This window comes from Ambystoma mexicanum, chromosome 10, assembly GCF_040938575.1.
Source record: "Ambystoma mexicanum isolate Mex_15411 chromosome 10, UKY_AmexF1_1, whole genome shotgun sequence".
NCBI classification, from domain to species: domain Eukaryota; kingdom Metazoa; phylum Chordata; class Amphibia; order Caudata; family Ambystomatidae; genus Ambystoma; species Ambystoma mexicanum.
In genome coordinates, this window is record NC_090932.1 from 845,272,435 (window position 1) to 845,293,064 (window position 20,630).

The 20,630-nt window shown below is 45.7% G+C and overlaps 1 protein-coding gene across 1 annotated transcript in view; it reads right to left on the reverse strand.

The window, feature by feature from the left end:
• WDR49 (WD repeat domain 49) overlaps nt 1–20,630 on the reverse strand; it is a 723,235-nt gene that overhangs the window by 515,555 nt on the left and 187,050 nt on the right. Inside the window, exon 8 of the mRNA XM_069618491.1 lies at nt 5,650–5,883. Coding sequence (XP_069474592.1) covers nt 5,650–5,883 — 234 coding nt within the window. The remainder of the gene's footprint in view (nt 1–5,649; nt 5,884–20,630) is intronic.

The window sequence follows — 20,630 nt, forward strand, 5'->3', positions numbered from 1 at the left end:
ACTGGGCCAATCGCGTGTGAAACTTCCCGCGCACCCCCGTAATATACGTACCCCGCTCGCACTGGGCCAATCGCATGTGAAACTTCCCGCGCACCCCAGTAATAGACGTACCCCACTGGCACAGGGCCTATCGCGTGTGAAACATCCAGCGCACCCACGAAATACATGTGCCCTGCTCCAATCGCATGTGAAAGTTCCCGCGCACCCCAGTAATACAAGTACCCCACTCGCACACGGCCTATTGTGTGTGAAACTTCCCGCAAACCCCAGTAATACACGTACCCTGCTCCAATCGCGTGTGAAACTTCCCGCGCACCCCAGTTATACACAACCCCGCTCCAATCGCGTGTGAAACTTCCCACGAACCCCAGTTATACACGTACCCCGCTCCAATCGCGTGTGAAACTTCCAGCACACCCACGAAATACACGTAGCCCGCTCCAATCGCATGTGAAACTTCCTGCGAACCCCTGAAATACACGTACCCCACTGGCACAGGGCCTATCGCGTGTGAAAGTTCCCACGCACCCCAGTAATCCATGTACCCCACTCGCACAGGGCCTATTGCGTGTGAAACTTCCCGTGCACCCCCGAAATACACGTACCCCGCTCCAATCGCATGTGAAAATTCCCGCAAACGCCAGTTATACACGTACCCCGCTCCAATCGCGTGTGAGACTCCCCGTGCAGCGGGTTACGTGTATTCGGAGGGGTGTGTGGGGAGTTTTACAGGCGTTTTCGTGGTTGGGGGCCTGTGCGCCATGTACGGTATTTGTGTGCTGTGCATGGCACACGGGGAGGTGTTGGGGGCGTAACAGGTGCTGCTGCAGGGTCGCTGCGCCACTCTGCGCCACGGCTGGTTTTGGAAGCTAAAATCCATGAATACGCTGTTTGCGGAAATTGATTTTAGCGCACGCGGCTGGCACAGAAAGTGACACACGCACACTGTGCACCAGCCGCGTGCGCCACTTGTGCGCTGAATTCTATGAATTACCCTGTAAGTTTTGAAACTCTTTAACTTTGCAACATTAAGGAGGACACATCTAAAAATTGGTAGTGGTAAATCTAATTTTATGCTCTTTCTGTGGAGACGTCAGTGAACCCTGTACTACATAAGGGACCAAAGTTACATGAAAATAATAATTGTGGCAAAACTATTAATGCTGCACGTCTAATATTGTATACCCATGCTCTAGTGATAATCGCCCAGATATTTACAGAATTAGGAATTGTTAGGCCAAATCATTATGATTCAAATTGACAAAATTCCACAGAACGACAAAGGTAGCTCTCACTGAGATGGGGGTTAGATGCCAGGATAACCCACAAAATATGCAATATATGTGTCCCATTTTATAAGAGGTCATAATTATAGGAATGTGCATTTTTGGGAAAGTTAAATTGTGGTTAATATCAATGTGGGAGTTCCCAAATCACATCATAAAGATGACAGCTCTTTTCTGACTTCCAACCAGAACAAGGTACGTGCCTTTGACCTATCACAGCCGTTGGGGTGTGGTTTGAAATTCTGCCCCTACCATAAACTTTGTAATGTCACTTGGCATGATAAATATAGGAACTTCACCACATACAGACACACACACTGATTCCTGACTACCTCCTGATTTCCGCACAGCGCTGTGTTCCTGACTTCCTCATCTTTTACTTTGCAAAACCAAGGCCCAGCAATTGCTGAACTCTTTTCAGCTAGGCCAAATCCTGAACCATCCCAAAAGAACTTCAGGAATTAAATTCTGATCCAGTCTGACTATCTACCATTCATACTTGCCTACTGAACTCGCCATCCCGCTAATCTACCGTGTCCAGTGACCAGAAGGGCCAATCCAATCCAAATCCAATCTGAGGTGCCTGTCAAATTGACCAGAACCGCCCAGCTGACCATCCTGCCCGAGGTGCCCTGCTGCCGGTAGACCCGATCCGTGATGACCAACCTGACGATCCAATCTTAATTTACAGTGGACTTTAAGTATAAACAGGAGTCAGAGTAACCCATAGTATATATTGCCTTGTCCTATCCCAATCTTAACCCATCCCATCTTTAACTTCAGAACCCTAATATTGTCAGAACCATTCTTGCACTGATTTTTCTCATTTGTTTTACAAAACCATAAGCCATCAGTGATTTGGGTTAGATAAAGAAATTCCCAGAACGGAAAACAGAGTATCACATGTGAAGAGTTACAAGCGGCCGTGCGTAACTGGGGAGATTCATGGGTGGCATTCTCTTTTTCTTAGTCAATAATATAGTTTAAAAAACCCAATCTTTAATTTTTAAAACCAAATTTCTGCTTTTCTCTGTTCTATTTTTCTCAAAAACGCCTCTCATTAAAACTTCCATAACTTCTTCCATTTCATAGCTAGAGACGTAATGTCAACTCTCAGTTAAACCTAAGATCTGTAGCTACATCCACAACTAAAACCGCATTTTTGACACATTTTTATTAAAAGTTGCATAGTGAAATTTTGATGCGAATTTGCATTTTGCAAAAGTTTTACACGTGTCTTTTTCCATTCAAAGGACCTCATTACGACCCTGGCGCTAAGTGGTTAACGGCGCCGTAAAAGGCTGCGGCGCCGTTAACCACTTAGCGCCTTACTACGAGGTCCCTTTGCGGGACCCGACCTGAACGGCTGGTCTAGACCAGCCGTTAAAGTAGGGACCCGCAAAGGGAACTTGGTGCTAAGTACGGTGCCGCAATTTGCGGTACCGTACTTAGCGCCTTCCCCAGTCCCATTGAGCCCTATGGGGCAAAAGTGAGAATGGGGAAGGGCCAATGTTCAATGGAGAATTACCGCCCCGCCAACCTTGGAATGGGGTGGTAATTCCCCATTGAACATTGGCGGACTCGTTACGATACCGGCACCAACCATGGTGCTAATAGCGCCATGGTTTAGCGCCAGTATCGTAATGAGGGCCAAAGTGTTTCTTAACTTCCATTCCGATCTAAAGTGTGTACTGTTGTTTACCTTGTAGCTCATGTTTGTTATGACCTGTTTAGTGTTGCTCTCATAAGAATGTATCTCACTTAAAGCATTTTTGCACACTTTTCATTGTTTCACGAAGCCATTTCCAACTGTCAGTTTAAGAAAGTGTCAATTTCCAAAAGCACTTTTCTCTCTTGTTTGGGGAGGGAAGACTATATTCAAACACTGTATTCTGTTCTTTTATTCCTGAATACTTGCTACTTACTTACATCTGTGTAGAATTGCTCATTTGTGAATTGAGAACTTTGCAGGGGGAAACTTAAACGTAAGCGCTATCTTTCACAAACCAAAACTGTCCTTTTTCCTGTGTTTTCTATTCTGTATTGCTACAAGTGAATTCAATTGCCTAACTTACTTTCTGAAATGTTTTGTCACCACATTGGTGATTGCTGCCCCATATATATATATACACTAAAATGTGTTGATTTGAATTTTAAATAAATAAATAAATATTTACCTTTACAAACCAAGCGGATTCCTGGTCCACTGTGACCTGGGGGGTATTTTGAGAAGGGTGTGATATCAGAGGTATATCACTCAGAATATTGAACCTATAGACACAATAAATAAGTATTTCATTTGTGCATTACATGCTAGGCGAGACCCGGGAGTGTGCCTGATTGAAATCCTTAACATAGCGCACTATGCAATTTGTTTCCGTGCCGCCAGCACCTCTTTGGTATGATAGAGATTCAGGCGCATTCTCATAAAATATCCCCTAAATAAAGGGCACTTGTGTGATATCAAATTGCTGTGACTGTAATAATTATAAAAAGCACCATCCACCATACTATAAATCAGGCATCGATTATATTTAAAGAATGTTCTGCCACCAGGACAGTATCCTCATAAATATGCAGTTTCGGAACAGGGGTGCATATCTTAAATGCAGCCCCTGCGCTTCAGAGTCTTGGCTGTCAAATGGGTACTGGTGTCCTCTGAACCTGCTCTGTGCCACTCGAGAGCAGGCACTGCAGATAAGCCTCCTGATGCAGCAGGTCAAAAGTATAAACTATGCTTTTGGCAAGAGGCTTATAAAAAGGGAATCTGAATGGCAGATTACCTGCATCATTTTATTATTTTATAAAAATCAAAGAAGCCAGGTTTCTTCACCCTTGCCAAGTGGCAATTCCTCACACAGCAAATATGACATTACTCAAAATACCAGATTGGTCAAAGTTCAGAAGAGATGTGCCTTCTGTCTTTTATGAGTTCTTCTTTTCCATCTTCTGTCAGGGGCAACGTAAGGGGGGGCTGGTATCCACCCTTCCTGCTGGCTTGTCTTTGGCAATCAAAGGACCCTGATTGGTTGCTTTGTCTTAACAGGAACTAACCACTGTCCATCATGTCGTGGTGATTGGAGGCTTTACATTTAAATCTGTAAGAACTCTGTAATAACCAGCTCATGAGTGACACATTTTATTGTTCATATGTAGCCTTTCCTTTTTATTCACAAAATAGCTTTTGGTGGAATTTTTCAAAGACTGTCCACATATTATAAGTTATTTTGGAATGCTCAGTCAGGCTGGAACCCCTCTCCAGTACTGCATATCAGGGTTTTATGTAGACACGTCTTTGGTCATCTATTTCAGGCTGTGCATCTTATGTTATTTTGGTTCCATGTCATTTCATCGTGGGATGTTTTTTTCGCAGGTTTTTTTACTGCAGATTTTTTAACCCAAAAAATCATCAATTTTTTTCTTTTTTTTCTTTTGCAGGGTTTACCCCCAAGCCCTTTAATTTTTTTTATATTCCCATACACCCACACCCAATTTATATATTTTTGTAACCCCCCCAAAAAATTTGACGAGTTTTTTTGGCAAAAGAAATCACAGTGAAAAACCCCACGAAAAAACATCCAGCGATCAAAGGACGTTGTACCGTTATTTTAAGGTATCAGCTAAAGGTCAGCAGTAAAATATGCAAAAACAAAAAAGGGAGACTGCTAAACGTCGGCAGGTTCAAAGATTGACACAGCAACCCGTTTTTTGTGCTCAAAAGTCGACAAACACATATTAGAGTTTAGGGGTAGGAAAATACATTTAAAAAGATTCTTTTGAAAAGGGGGAAGAAGGAACAAAAGAAGGGGGACTGGCGTGGAAGGGGAACCCCCTAATAATCACAAAAAACATAATACACAAAAAGAGAGTCAACCTTTGACTCAAACAATTCAAAATTGAAAGAGATCGACATGCGGAGGTCGACATTTTGTAATCATTATAGGAAGTCTGAGGTTTTAAAATCGGCCTTCAGACATGGAAATTCAATTCATGGTTTACCTTGGCGAAGCAGTGCTCTCACTCTGTGGAAGGCTGGTGGTTGGGGCGAAATGTTTGGGGTTCAAACGATGGGGTTGTTCCTATGCTTGCCGAAGTACAGTACACAGGATTAGTGTTAGATCATTCTCCTTATTGGATACTAGTGGAATGGATCTTCTTACATATGTTCTAAATAAGGTTCCACAATGAGTAATAAGGCATGGGATCTGGCCCGTCTAGTTGAAACCACCCTTTCCCCTTACCCACCAGCATTCCGCAAAGTCAGAGCAGAGCCCTACCCGGATAAACCGTACAAATGAGTATCTTGACATGATATCCCCAAGATCACAAAGAATTAGCACACCAGAAGGAACCATGCACTGACCTGCTTGAAGACTGAATTGTAAAGGACGCAGGTGACGGACTTTTCATGACTTGTAACTTTTTTACCCGCTTCCTGCTTCACTTCCAGCATGGTCAGGTGGCCGTTAAACGCGATGAAGAGCCGTCTGTGCGCTTCGTAGAAGTAGAAAACCAATTGGAACTCCAGACTCTTGGGGAAAATGTTTGCAATCCGTTGAATGCAGAGCTGGTGGTGCACGTCCCAGATGCGCAAAACCTAGATATTTAATAGGAAAGGGATAACAACTTGAAATCCAAACGTTTTGGAAATAGTATTAAGTAATTGTATATAAGGTTTGCATCGTCGATGTTTTCTGGAACTGTATGCATTGGGTATATGTCCTGAACTGATAAGATCGCAAAGTATATTATTTTTAGACGACCTGAAGGGACAATTTTTAAACCGTCATGGGGTTTTAATGGTCTTTAAAAAGATATGGGTTTCAGGGCTATTCACTTTTCGAATGACTTGTCGAAGGGAACAATGAACCGAACACGCGGGTATCTGTTTGAGGATTACACATCGCACACATATGGCATCGAAAATTAACGTGATTTTTGTAATATTCCCACTGTGATCTTAGCGTGCCATGACAATGTGTAATGCGTGTTTTTATGCTATTAAACAAAAACAAATCCACAGTGAGCAATTTCCTGTTCCCAGAAGGAAATCACAAGATCCCTTAACCTACTGGCACATACTACCACTAAGAGACAAAAGAACAGGCACTCAGCTTGGTGGAAAACCCACTCTCAAGACAACAGGTCGGCCGGAGTGTTCACAATATTTCAAGCACTAAGCCTCCCTGCGGAATGCTCTTCTCCTCCTCTTGCACCTCAAGACCATATTGGCCATCCAAGTAAGCATCACAGCCCAGCCTGGATCCACTCTGCCTCTCCCGCAGAGATAATCAAAACTGTGAAGAAGATGGGGGACTTATCTGAACAGCTTTGCCCTGCCCAAGCACTACCAAGAGAAGCGTGATACCATGGCACCCTGCTTGGCTTCCTTACTTCTGGCCACTTCCCTTAAGCCTCAGTCCCCACCTAAAGAAGCCATTGAATGTCCTCCTGTTTGCTAACTACCCGCAGGTAATATGGCTCAGTAGGTTGAACGCCCGTTACTGTGATCAGATCAAGGGTGGACTGGGAACCACAAAAGGCCCTGGAAATAATGTTCAAAGTGGCCCCATATTACACATTTTCAACAAGCACAACCCTTTTCATATGAGAACATTTGGAAATAAAATAGATTACCATACAAAAGAGGCCCAGGGTGCCGAGGCCTACCTGAAAATCTCCAGAGTTCCCTAAAGGCCAGTCCACCACTGGCTGTGTCCTGCAGGTTGCAGAGTCGAATTCCAAGGCCAGTACAGCCTTTCATCCTGCTGAGGTTGATAAATAGCACCAACTTTAGTTGTGTGATAATTGTGTGTAAAAAATGTTGGCAAAAGCACTACATAAATAACAGATCGTTGGGAAAATGTTAGTGAAGATCAGTGGATTGTCCCATTTTTATTTCCATGAGAGATGGTGCAGAATGTGTCTGATGAAGAGGCAATGTCTCAGGTGTGATCATTACTCTGTCACCATCCACTTTCAAACGTCTACACGCCAATTCATGTTTCTGCTGCTAGGTCCAACGTTGGTTTGGATGGTTTTATAGAGTTAGAATGTGTGGCTACATGTTTATCAGGGTGCTTCTGCGTATGACGCAGTCCACGCATAATCATTTTCCCTAAAGTTCCTGGACCTCAACTTACGCAAGAAACCGGGACAAGACCCCTGCTCAACTCAAGACTCTCAATGCTCAAGAACCAGAACAGACCCCAAACACCCAGTGTAGGCCAGACGTCAGGTGTTAATGGAGGTGGGCGTTGCAAATTGTTGTCACACGAAAGTTCCACTCTTCACTTGGTTTCCAGCGCCTCGAGGATCTGTCTTCAAGGTTTCAATGAGCTGCAGAAAAAGCCCTCTCACTTGAACTCCTGTGAGTTACAGCAGCAGGAGTCTAGGTAAGAGACAACCTAGAACTAAATGGGCCTGGTGCATGGCTACAGGAGAAGGACCCAATCTGTGCTACTATGCTACTTAAAACCAAGAGAGTGGCAAGGGGCACTGGAGCTGAGAAAGTTGGAATGTTAGAACTCCTCGGATTTCTAAACTTAAAGGAAGTGTTTTTCTCTTTAATACCAAATGAAAATCAATTCGTTTTCAGCGCTTCATTTGCAAACAAATAAGTGCCCGCGCCCAAATATGTTCTAGCACGTCACACGGTGTTGAAACATTTGGTGTTAAATTACAGGGCGCACCTGCTCATTGGAGTCGATGGATGCTTTGACTATCATCACTAGTATTCAACCTGCGTCTGAGAAAATAAGTGGCAGGCACAGAAATAAGGGCCAGGGCTGGGCCCTGGCAAACACCCCCACAAATCAAGTGCTGCCTGTTCTGTATGTTATAATGGTTACGACTCTGTGAAGTCGTTGGTTACCCAGGATGTGTAGCATAATTGTGTTCAAGATCTACATTTTGTGATGAAAAGTTATTGAAATGTGAACTTTACCACAAGCTTTCATCTTCTTTAAAATTGAAAGCGATTTAAATATAAATCATGCAAAGAAATGAAATGCAACTGTCTGGGAAAGCACCTGTGGTGAATTCGCAATCAGTGACTCCAGCCCCTTGAGAGAGCTCTTTGGGTAGGCGAGCCTAGCCAATGCTATCACCCACTCTTACTTCAAAGGGCAGAGGACTGGTATTCTGTAGAGGGGCGCATTGCACAGTAATGTGAAACTGAACATTGCACTCCTACCCAGTACCTGCCATTGCAGTTGTGGGGTTGGTGGCTGTTGGGTTAGTGTCCCTGTTAGCCTTGAAAATGTGCCTAAGAGTGTTCTGCCTCTGCAACCGAGGCATAATAGTGCGCCGTCTGCGTGTTGTGCAGTTAGTTCGTCTTCAAGCCAGTGTATAACGCAGTTCATGGATTCTGGTACTAGATGCATGCCAATATGCCCCATTCCATTTTGGGCAATACTAGTCCATTCCCGGTTTTAACTTTGCATTCTGAGACTTGTAGTTCTAGATTTGTCCATTACAAACCTAGGACTACAAGTCCCAGAATGCTAAATTAAAACTAGGTCTAGGCTAGCATCTCCCATCTCCCAAATCGAATGGGCCATGTTGGTATATATGCTACTGGTGACATCTTTCACCAGTGCCTCGCTAGAAAACGTGGTATTTTTTAGTTCTCTAGACGGACCCAAACAGCTGTGGGCTCACTTTTTCATTCATACTTTCGAGGTGCTTGCAGCACAAGTGCGGATGTCATTTACTTTAGCAATAGTGGGGTAGGTGGGGGGTTCTGTTTGATGGGATTGCTATAGGCTGCAACAGTTATTTGAATGTGTCGGTGTGTTTGCTCAAAGATTTCTGAAGAGATGAGGTCGACTACAGGCTCAATTTAATCTTCTATCTGCTCATCCATACAATGGAAGTTGATGGTGGCATGGCCAGACCAGAAGGCTGGCTGATTACTACTTTTGTGAGAATTAGGCATAGAGAGAACATAAGGCCCGGAGAGATGAGGATGTCATGGTCAGACCAGGAGAGTGTCTCGCTACTATTTATGTGGGAATTAGAGATAGAGAGAACATAAGGCTCACAGAGTTGAGAATGACATAGTCTGACCAGGAGAGTGGCTGGCTACTATTTATGTCGGGATTAGGGATAGAGAGAACATAAAGCCCACAGAGTTGAGAATGACATGGTCAGACCAGGAGAGTGGATGGCTACTATTTCTGTGAGAATTAGAGATAAGGAGAAGATAAGGCCCAGAGAGTTGAGAATGACATGGTCAGACCAGGAGAGTGGCTGCTTACTATTTATGTGGGGATTAGGGATAGAGAGAACATAAGGCCCACAGAGTTGAGAGTGACATGGTCAGACCAGGAGAGTGGCTGGCTACTATTTATGTGGGGATTAGGGATAGAGAAAACATAAGGCCCACAGAATTGAGAATGACATGGTCAGACCAGGAGAGTGGCTGGCTACTATTTATGTGGGGATTAGGGATAGAGAAAACATAAGGCCCACAGAGTTGAGAATGACATGGTCAGACCAGGAGAGTGGCTGGCTACTATTTATGTGGGAATTAGAGATAAGGAGAACATAAGTCCCATAGAGTTGAGAATGACATGGTCAGACCAGGAGAGTGGCTGGTTACTATTTATGTGGGGTTGTGGAATAGAGTGACCATAAGGCACAGATAGTTGAGGGTCAAGTCTTCTGGCAGGAGGTACAGTGGGTGTATTTTGAAAGGTGAGAGAGTATTATTTCCATATCAGGGTGCGGATGCATTTCCTTGTATGCAGGGGACATGACTGGCAAAGGTGTTGATGTAGGTGGGCATTGTACTTAATGAGAGTTCACCACAACCAAAAAAAGTGATGGGTGGAAGGGTAACAATCATAACCACTGGCATTGCTCTGGGCAACATTCCACACTATTGTTTTTTTCCCAAAGTATTTTATTAATTTTCCACCATAGTTCATTACGAAGCTCTTTTATGATAAATGCAAGAACACCCTACCATTTCCTCATCTTTGTGCACCACTTCCCCTTTTCCCCCTTACCAATAAACCTTGTAACACCCCAAAGATCAGGGCTTGTCATAAAAAGCAATAAAACAACACCACTTCAACACAACCCCACTTTTACAGAGGCAATCACTTAAGGATCTGCGTTATATAGTTCAAACAAATAAAGGGCTCGCAATCGTTGCAGACATGTATATTCCCTGTATTCAGATGTCATAAAGTGCAACAACACGTCCCATTTCTTAGCGGGGTCTTCGGGCGTATCCTCTGACAAACTGGCCTGCCGCCTGCTCCAAAGGCAATACAGACTCTCTGTCCTGTCCAGGAAGAGAGCACATACTCAAGACGGCTTCTCTGTGGCCTCCAACAACACGGTGAACGCTTTAAAATCTGCAAGGAACTGGACAATCCTGATGCAGTCTCTACCTCTCCTGTTCCCTCCCAGGCCCTCTGTACGGTTCTAGCCTCTCACGTCTCTACCAAAACTCAGGACATCCTGTCCTCTATCTCCTCTTCCTCTCCCTCTTCCTCTCTCAGTCTCCCTTTGGCCATCTCTCCCACTCCTCCTCCTTTCGCATCTTTCTCTCTGACAACACCTGACGAGGTTTCTAGACAAGACCGATCTATGAAAGTGTCGTCCAAACAGGTGCTCCCCTGCTCCTCCAGAACCATCAAGGACCATATTGACACCCTCGCTCCAGCCTTTGTCAATTTATGTAATCACTCTTTCGCCACTGGAACTCTCCACTCTCCCCTTAAGCACTCCCTTGTGCACCACCTCCTCAAGAAGCTGTCTGCCGATCCTACCCACCTATTGCCCAATTTCCATCACCCCTTTCCTGGGCAAACTCTTGGAAAAGCTGGCCATCTCCCAGCTTACTCTCCACACTGAATCTGTTGGTTGTATCCATGACCATCAGTCTGGCTTTAGAGCTGGCAGAGGAACGGAAACTGCTCTCCTGAACACCTGTTAAGATCTGCTCTCTAACATTGGTTCCAGCATTCCGTCTAACCTCACCCTCCTTGATCATTCCTCTGCTTTTAACACGGTCAAGCATGCCATCCTGATCAATCAACTTCCTGAGAACCTGGACATCATGAATCAGGCCCTGGAGTGGCTGACCTGCTCCCTCTTGGACTGCCCCTCCCAGGTCCAACTTGGTCCCTTTCTCTCTGCCACCCCTTTCTCTACCTGTGGCATTCCCCAGGGCTCTATCCTCTCACCCTGTTTTTTCAACCTCTACTTGTCCCCTTTGGCCCACCTGATCTCTACCTTCTCCTCCAACTTTCAGTGTTATGCAATGACACTCAGCTTTCCTTCAGGCTGCCCTCAGCCTCCTCTCCTCTTTCACTCATTCCTGGCTGTCTATCCACAATTCAGAATTGGTGCACCTCCAACTATCTCTGCCTTAATGCCACTAAGACGGAGATCCTTCTCTTTGGGACCTCTGCCCCTGCTTTCCCTCTCTCACTCTGGTCGCCCGCCTTGGGTCATCTTCCTTCACCTTCCTGCAAGTAAAAAACCTTGGGGTCATCTTCGACTCCACTCTCTCTTTCTCTCCTCACATATCAGACGTCGCCAAAAGTCCCAGTACCAGTTACACCTCCTCAAAGGGACTCTTCCCTTTCTCAGTTTCCCGCAGAACCTCACTGTCTCCAGAGCCCTGGTTCGCTCTAGTCTGCACTACTGCAACAGCGTCTTTCTCAATCTGCCTTCCTCTACTGTCCGCCATCTGTAACTAATCCAGAACAGGACTGCAAGACGTATCTTTGGCCTCAAGCCAGGGACCATTTCTCTCCAGCCCTGACATCTCTCCACTCGCTCTCAGTGGCTGCAAGGATCAAGTTTAAGAGCCTTTGCATTGTCCACAAGGCTTTCTGGGGCCAGGACCCACACTACATCCAACGCTCTCTTCCAAAATACCTTCCTTCTCGAGCCCTTTGCTCAGCTAACTCCAACTCGCTAAGGGTTAGACGCTTCTCCAGGCAGAGAGTGGGGGGTAGATGTCTCCCCTCTGGAATGGCCTCCCTGCCCCTCTCAAACTTGATTCGGATCACCTGAAGTTCGGGAAGCAGCAACAAACTTTGCTCTTCTTCTCTTCTTTCTCTCTCTCCCTCCCCTGCTGACCTACCTGTCTGCTGTACTGACTGGCTAACCTGAGAGTTTCACTGGGTACCAGGCTTTTTCTTGCTCAGTCACCCCTGAACTGCCTCCAGGCCTACCACACACTTAGGGGCTATAACTATAACCCTACTGTCCCTTGTTCTTCTTGCACTACCCAGAGACGTGCTGCCCTGTCTGCACTTTCTCAGAGCATTGCTGCCCTGTTTTCCCCTACCCTCTCCCTTGCACTTCCACCCTCCCTTTCCCCTTGCACTTCTCATTCTCGCACTTGCACAATCTGAATGACACAAGACCTAGTAAGATCGTTTGTCTTGTCCTCCCTCTGTCTTCCCACCCTTATCTTGTCACGCCTAGAACCAGTTAGTGGTCTCCAATAGATTCACCAGCATTTTCTCCATGGCCAATATTGACCACAGTCTGGTCCACCAAGCTTGAACATCAGGAGGATCCTTCCTCTTCCAATGTCTGCTATCACCGGCTTGGCCCCCAAGAACATAGTCGTGATGACTCTTCCCACCTTCAACAAGAGCAGATACAGTCTATCCACCAGTATACCCAGCAGCACCACCCCAGGGTCAAATGGGAAATCCTTTCCGACACCTTTGATGAAAATGCCACAATTTCCTCCCAATAATGTCTAATCTTAGGGCATTCCCACCAAATGTGTAGACAATAACTCCTTCCGACGCATTCCCTCCAGCAATTCTCCGGAATGCTCCTATTGACTTACTTAGGTGAGTAGGCGTCAAATACCATTTGTATGTTATCTTATTTGAGGTTTCTTTAAGTTGTACCGAGGATGAGGAGATCTTATTACATGCCCATATGACTGACAATTCATCCTCGGTAATCTCCCTCCCCAATTATTTTAACAACGATCTCATGTATGTCCAATCCCCCCTTTGTTTGAGCCATCAGGAGCATCTTATATATATTTGATATCATCTCTGTGGATGGTGTAGAAAATACCATAATTATTTCAAATGGAGTCAGCTTTCTCGTGGAAGCTTCCCTGTTATCTTTATTCATTATCCAATGTCTGACTTAATAATATTGCAAACTGTCCTTCTCCCCCAGAAGATACTCTCATTTGCATTCATGGAATGATTACACCTTTGCGTTCCTAAACATGTTTGCTATGCACCATCCTTTACTCCTTCTCCACTTTGGGAATGCCCCTGGAGACTTTCCAGGTTTATTGTGTATAGGTGTAAATGGTGACGGAACAGATGTCAGACATTGGGCCTCATTACACGGAAGGCGGTAAGGGTTAACGGTCGCCGGTAATGCTCCCGGTGACAGTTAACCCTTACCACCTTACTACGAGTTCCCTTTGCGGGACCCGACTTTAACGGCTGGTTTTACCAGCCGTTAAAGTAGGGTGCCGCAAAGGGACCTTGGTGCTAATTACAGTACCGCAATTTGCGGTACCGTAATTAGCACCTTCCCCATTCCCGTTATGCCCTATGGGGGCAAAAATGGGTATGGGGAAGGGCCTTGGTGAATGGGGAATTACTACCCCCGCTCACCTTGGAGTAGGGAGGTAATTCCGCCATCCACCAAGGCGGACACGGTAAAATACTGGCGGCAACCATGGCGCTAATAGCGCCATGGTTACTGCCTACCGTGTAATGAGGCCCATTGTGTTGTGTTGTCCCTGTCCCAGGATTCTAGTGTTTACCTAGTTACAGGGTTGATGTACAGGGCTTTCAGCCTATCTGGCTTTGATAACCATAAAGCCCTCGAAAATGGTATTCCTCTTACCACAGTGTCCATTTCCCACCATTGCAAGGCCGATTCAACCTGACACCACTCCCTCAATATTCTTAGGTGTGCTGCGTCGAAGTAGGCCTGAAAGTTTTGGCATTGGATACCCCCCTTTGCCAAACGGTGTCCTTAGTATGTGTTTGCATACCTTCTTTGTCCCCCACCCTGCCAAATGAAGTTTATAACCTCTCTCTGAAATCTGTCCAGCTCCCATCCAGGAACCCTGGCATGCAGTGCCTGAAACAAATACAGCAGGCGAGGAAGAACATTCATCTTCACTGTATTTATTCTGCCTATCCCGGATATTGTCAATTGAACCCATCTATGCAGACCCTTCTTAATTTTGGCGACCACACTCCGGTAGTTCAGGTCTTATAGTTACGTAATGTTCACTGCTAGGTTAACACGCAGATATTTAATGTGTTTGCTCACACACCTAAACCGAAATGTGCTCTGCAGGAGTTGCTTTTGGACCAGGGTCACCATTAGGTTTAAGGCATCCTATTTAGTGTAATTAACTTTAACACCTGATACGGCTCCATAAGCCTCCAATTCCTCCTGCACCCCTGTCAAAGAGGTGATCGTGTTTCTAATGTAAAACAGCACATAATCCGCGAACAGAGCAACCTTATGTTCAATCACACCAAACTTTATTCCCTGGATCCCTTGGTTATTCCTAATTCTCATGGCCAGTGGATCCATGGCGAGGGCAAACAAAAAAGCGGAGAGAAAAGGCCCCCCTGCCTGGTCCTTCTACCCGGTGGGATTAACTTTCTCCCTAGAATTGTGTAATAAAATTGGTCCCAAACTCAGAGGGCCTCAGAACATCCCTCAAAAAGCCTCAGTCCATCCTATCAAATGCTTTCTCTGCATCCAACGCTAGCAGCATAGCTGAGTCGCCCTGAAATCTCCTAGTTTTGTCAATCAAATGTATTATCTTCCTTATGTTGGCAAATGTTTGTCTACCCAGTATGATCCCCTTTTGGTCACAGCGGATGAGAGTATGGAGAATCAGGACCAATCAGGCTGCTCTGATTTTGCAAAGGTTTTCTCAACCAAGTTTAAAAGGGCTATAGCCTATAGGAACCACATAGTTCTGGATACATCCCTGGATTTTGTATGATCTACATCGTTGCCTGACTCAGAGTCCGACACTCCACCCAAGATGAGAAAGAAGTTCAACAAGTTCACCAGTGTTTAATTAAACTCCCACTAAATTCCTTATAAAAAAATGCCCATTTGCCCATCTGGTCTGGGTGGTTTATTTGTCTTGATGGATTGTATTACCCTTGGCACCTCCTCTACCCTTATAGGTTGTTCCATGCTATCTCTCTGCTCTGCTGTCACCTTACTGAGATCGGCCTCTTGCACATATTGCATAGACCCATTCCCCATCCCCGGTTCTGCCTGATATAACTGATCATAAAAATCTCTAAAGATGGCAAAAATATCATCCTCCATAGTAATCTGTTTTCCCTCCCCATCTCGTAGGGACTTGATATGTCCCCTCACCTGCTTTGCCCTGATCGCATGTGTCAGGAGCATATCCATCTTATTCTCCTTCTCTTAAATCTTAGATTTCATATTCAATAATGATCGCTCTAATGCCCCCTTATCGCACTGATCTTCCTCAATAATCTCAGGGCCCTGATTGCTTGCATTGCACTTCCACTATTTGAAGCTCATTGTTTAATTTTTCCCCCTCCGGTCTTCGCATCCTAGCAGATCAGAGCCCACAACCAAAAATGTCCCAAGTATTGTAGACTTAAAGGCATCCCATGTATTATTGAAGGAGGTATCAGCCGGATCATTAATTTCAAAGAACTCCTGCATGTCTGTTGAAAAAGCCTCTTGTGCCACCCCATCCCGAAGTATGTGTTAATGTTAATGTTAAAGGATATTTATACTGCGCACTATCACCACTGAGTGGTCTCCTGGCGGATCTAAAAAAACAAATGCAGGTTGGTTGGGGTACGTTAGTAGAGCAAAGTTTGGAGAAAGAGCAAGAGAGCCGTTATCTGCTGTTGAGAGCTCCCGTTCGGCTAGCACAGTTTGCTGAGCTTTTTGGTGTGGTATCCGGTCAGTATCCGTCGTGTGCTGCTTTGTAAGGCTATGTGTGGTTTGTTTGTTGTTGCAGTGTAGTGAAGTGTGTGTGGTTTTAGAGGCATGGTTGTGTTATGTTAGAGTTTGAGAGGTGTATGCAGAGGCGTGAGGTTTTAGTAGGATTGGTTATTAGCATTGTTGTATGGAGAGATGCACAATCATGTTGTGGGTCTTTCAAGGATTAGACAAATGTCCTTCCTTACAGTGACCTTGTTCCATGATGACACAAGGATTTCCCTGTCACGCTAGTCAGTCTCTACAATTTTATCTTTGTTGTTACTCAGGCCAACCCTCCCATCCCAATCTGTGCGTGATGCAAACTAGTCCCCACGGATCCATCTAGTTGTGACCCATGCCCACATGTATGGGAAGCATTCAGGCACAGGATTGAGCCTGTGTAATATCCACCCGCAGTCCCACGCTTACCGGTCCATGATCGGATACAGTGATATCCCCCATGCTTGCTTCTGATATTTCCTCCCGGAGTGCATTTGTGTGGGGTAGGTGATCTAGCCTGGTGTATACTCTATGGATATGAGAATAGAATGAGAAGTCCTTCTCAGTCAGAGGTTCCTCCCTCCATATGTCATAGAGGTCAATGCCGCCCAGTTCCTGTCTCACTGTTCGAGATGCATGTATTATGCTACCTTGTGAGTTGTCCGTACTTGGCTCCATCACCAGATTTAGGTCACCCCCAGGACCCAGGACCATATCAGCCTTTGCAAACTATTATAACCTGGGAAGGAGAGCCAGTAGGAATTCTGCCTGCTTCATATTGGAGACATAGACACGTGCCAAAGTAAGAACCATATTCCCTAACCTACCTGTAAAAGCCATATATCTTCCCCCTGGATCCATCATTGTCCCTCCCAAATCAAAGTTCACATTCCTCCCCAACAATATGTCCACACTCGTTATCTTATTCTGCGCTGCCGCATGCAACTGTTTAGGGAAGTGTCTATTGGTAGTCAAAACCTATCCTTAGAAAATAAGCGTGTCTCCTGTACCAAAACTACATCTGCTGCTAGATCCCTGATTAAGTAAAAGAAACGTGCCCTCTTATTTGGGGAGACCAGCCCTTGTACATTAATTGAAACTATTTTCAGTGTGTCTGGTATGTGTTCGTCAAGTGTGAACACTCCAACATTACTGCTGATTTCCTCCCCTGTTGAACATTTATCACCAACCGAACTGCCCTCACCAACTATAACACACGTGAACCCCAATGGGTAATTTGGTCCGGTCCGTCTTAGACCTTACTGATGCCGAACTTCTGGGTCTCCACCCTTCGACCCCTCAGCCCTCACCCAACACCTTTGAGTGTCACTATAAACTTTGACTGGCGTAATGGTTCTGCCAATTGTGAACCGTTGCCCTAGCCCCTGCCCCCCAAACACCACCATTTTGACAACTGGGCCTTAACCCCTGTTCCTCTCATAGGAAACACAAGACCACTTCTCTTTACTTCCCCTCTACCCCCTGCACCTCGAGCCACACTCTCCTGCTCCTACGTTCCCCCCACACTAATGCACAACCCTGTCCCCGACCCCAGAACCTCTAGCACCCATATCTCCTCATACCTACAAAGTCACTCTGGGTCTCGAGACCCTACGGACTGCCTTGTACTGTACCATCCCTTCAGTTCAGCCTTGACACCTTCTCACACTTTCGTTCCCCCAGGGACCATCGCCCACTGCTGCTGATTTCTCTGGGCGGACCTGATGTTTCCACTAACCCCCTTCTGTGGCGAAGGAGTTTCTATGTCAAAAACATTACAGGCTTGTTCCACCGAGGTGACCATATGTCTCTGGCCTTCTTTTTCAAATTCCAATCCTGTGGGAAATAACTACCTGTATTGTATCTTTGCTTGCGAGAGGGCACTCGTTACTGGTTTCATCAGTCTGCGTTTCTGAAGAGTGGAACAGTTGCACCCGCAACCCCCGTAGGTCTATCATATCCATCTCCCTTGCCATCTGGAGTAACTTCTTTTTGAAGACGTAGTGGTGGAGCTTGAATACAATATTGCTCGGTCTGTCCACATGTCTGTTAGGGCCCACGTGATTGGGTCATAAAAGCCTGTCGATCTCCATCCTTTCCACTGTCCCCTCCAGAAGTAGATCCAGGAATAATTCTTTCAGCACCCCTTCCATTTTTTCACCTTCCTCGCCTTCATTCAAGAATTTACCTCGGACATTGTCCCTTTGGGATCTATTCTCCAGGTCCTTGCACTTAATTTTCAAGTCTTGTATTGTAGTGTGCACAGATTCCATTTCTTCCTTTTTGTCCGGGGCGAGCTCCACTATCTCCTTTACGGCATGCTCTAGGTCATTAACCCTACTCCGCAGGCCGTCCACTTACTTCTCAGGATGGCCACGATCTTGGCCACCTCCATTCCTCATATCCACCACTTCCTGGGTGAGATTGTCCTGAAGCGTTATCAGGCTGGATATAAGGTCTTCCTTTGTGAATCCCCACTGGGATTGGTAGGCCTCTTCTCCACCATAATAGTAGTTTCCACAGGCTAATGCAGGCTAAATACAAAATGATCTAGTTTTCTTCTCTGTGTCTTGCACGGTATCCTGTATGCTTTCAGTGGGTTTGAGATCAGTACACATAGGCTTCCGCCTCCCTGGCCAATCACTTTTCACACACGTATTCCTGCCACAGATCCATGGACCCCTCAAAGCACAGCAGGTGTAAACACTCTCAACCTAGCAGCTCTGGGAATTTAAATGTGTGGGAGATCCACTCACTTGCTCTCAAGGATGGCACCTTGCACTTTCATAGCTTCATCCCCAGCTCGCTGTACGGTCACTTGCCTTGTTCCTCTTCTCTCTACATGTCACAGGAGTTATGTAGGCCCGGCTCACGTGACAGTGCCTCGAGCAGCCCACTCTCAACAAGGAGTATCCACTTCTTGCTGCATCATGGCTCCCCTGTATCTCCACACTCCTATTTCAAGATGGCACCCATATTCTCTTTCCCAGAGAGCTGCGATTACAGCACTATGGATCCTCATCCGAGTTGTTCCTGGAGTCGGGGGGCCTCTGCTTCTTGAACCACACAGCCTCACATTGGCTCCCTGATGGGCGGGCCGACTGCGGTCCCACTGGGCTTGAGGCGCCGCAGGTCATGAATCCTCACATCCAAGCATCCACCCATCTGCCATCTTGATTACAATGACACGCTATATTTTTTAAGCCTGTCTGCACCTTTGCAAAAGGGGATCAGCAATATACAAATCAGTCTTGCAACTGCCACCAATGGGAGCAGTACATCACAACCGGTTAGGCAAAAACATGAACGGGGGGATGTCCTAGGAAAGCGGGGAAAATCTGGGAAAAGTGGGAGAATGCAGTATGAAATTCTTTAGTAGGAACTAGGCCGACGGCCAGCATGTGATGGCAGAGCAAGAATGTGCATAACGCTGACAATGTGTCCTCAAGATGTTGTAAAACGGACCATACACTCTTTACTGTTTATGTTATTATTGATGGTCGGACCCTTCAGGGTCACTGTTTTTTCTTGTATGATGTAATAAAACCAATAAAAGTGTTTGATCAAAAAAAAAAAAAAAAAAAAAAAACATGAACGGGGTCGCTTGCGGTCTCACAAAGAAGGGATGTGGCATAGTAATTTGTTCTGCAGCCCCCCTTTGGGTTTGACCAGGCCCAATTTTCATATGGTCTTTCCCGTTCTGTAAAGCCATGGCAGACTGAAAAACAGTGGTCTGGATGGCTGCCCAGAGCATTGCCAGTGGTTTAGATTAATTCAAAACCTTCCAACCATCAACTTCCTGTTTTGCAATGAGAGTTTACCGCCGTAGTCAATATCAAAGTATTCCTAGTTCCTGTCTGAAGGTTATTTGAAGACTCAGTATGCAAGCAGTGTGTTGGCTTAGAGGACTTGTGTTGCATAGTGCTACGTTTGAGCAGGTGGTTAAGCTGTGATTGTAGAATGAATCACTTCATTGGCAGGCAGGCTCGAGTGAAGCATGGTTTTGCAGATGTCTATTGTCAAGGATGTACACCTTCTATTCTTGCACATTGTTATACATCAGCAGTCACCTGGGATTGCAGTGGATTGCAGTGGAATTTGGCGGCAAAGGACCAACAGATTGATCAAAAGCAGAACGACATTACCAAGATGCTTTAATTCTCATTACCAAAAGGATGTTGGCCAACAGGACCAATAGTCATTGGGCCTCATTACGACCCAGGCGGTAAGTTACCGCCTGGGTCGTACCTTTACCACCATGGCGTAAACTACGTTTACGCCATGGTGGTTGGCGGACTTACCGCCCCATTCCGAGGTTGGCGGGGCGGTAAGTCCCCAATCCCCATTTACCCTTCCCCATTCCCATTTTTGCCC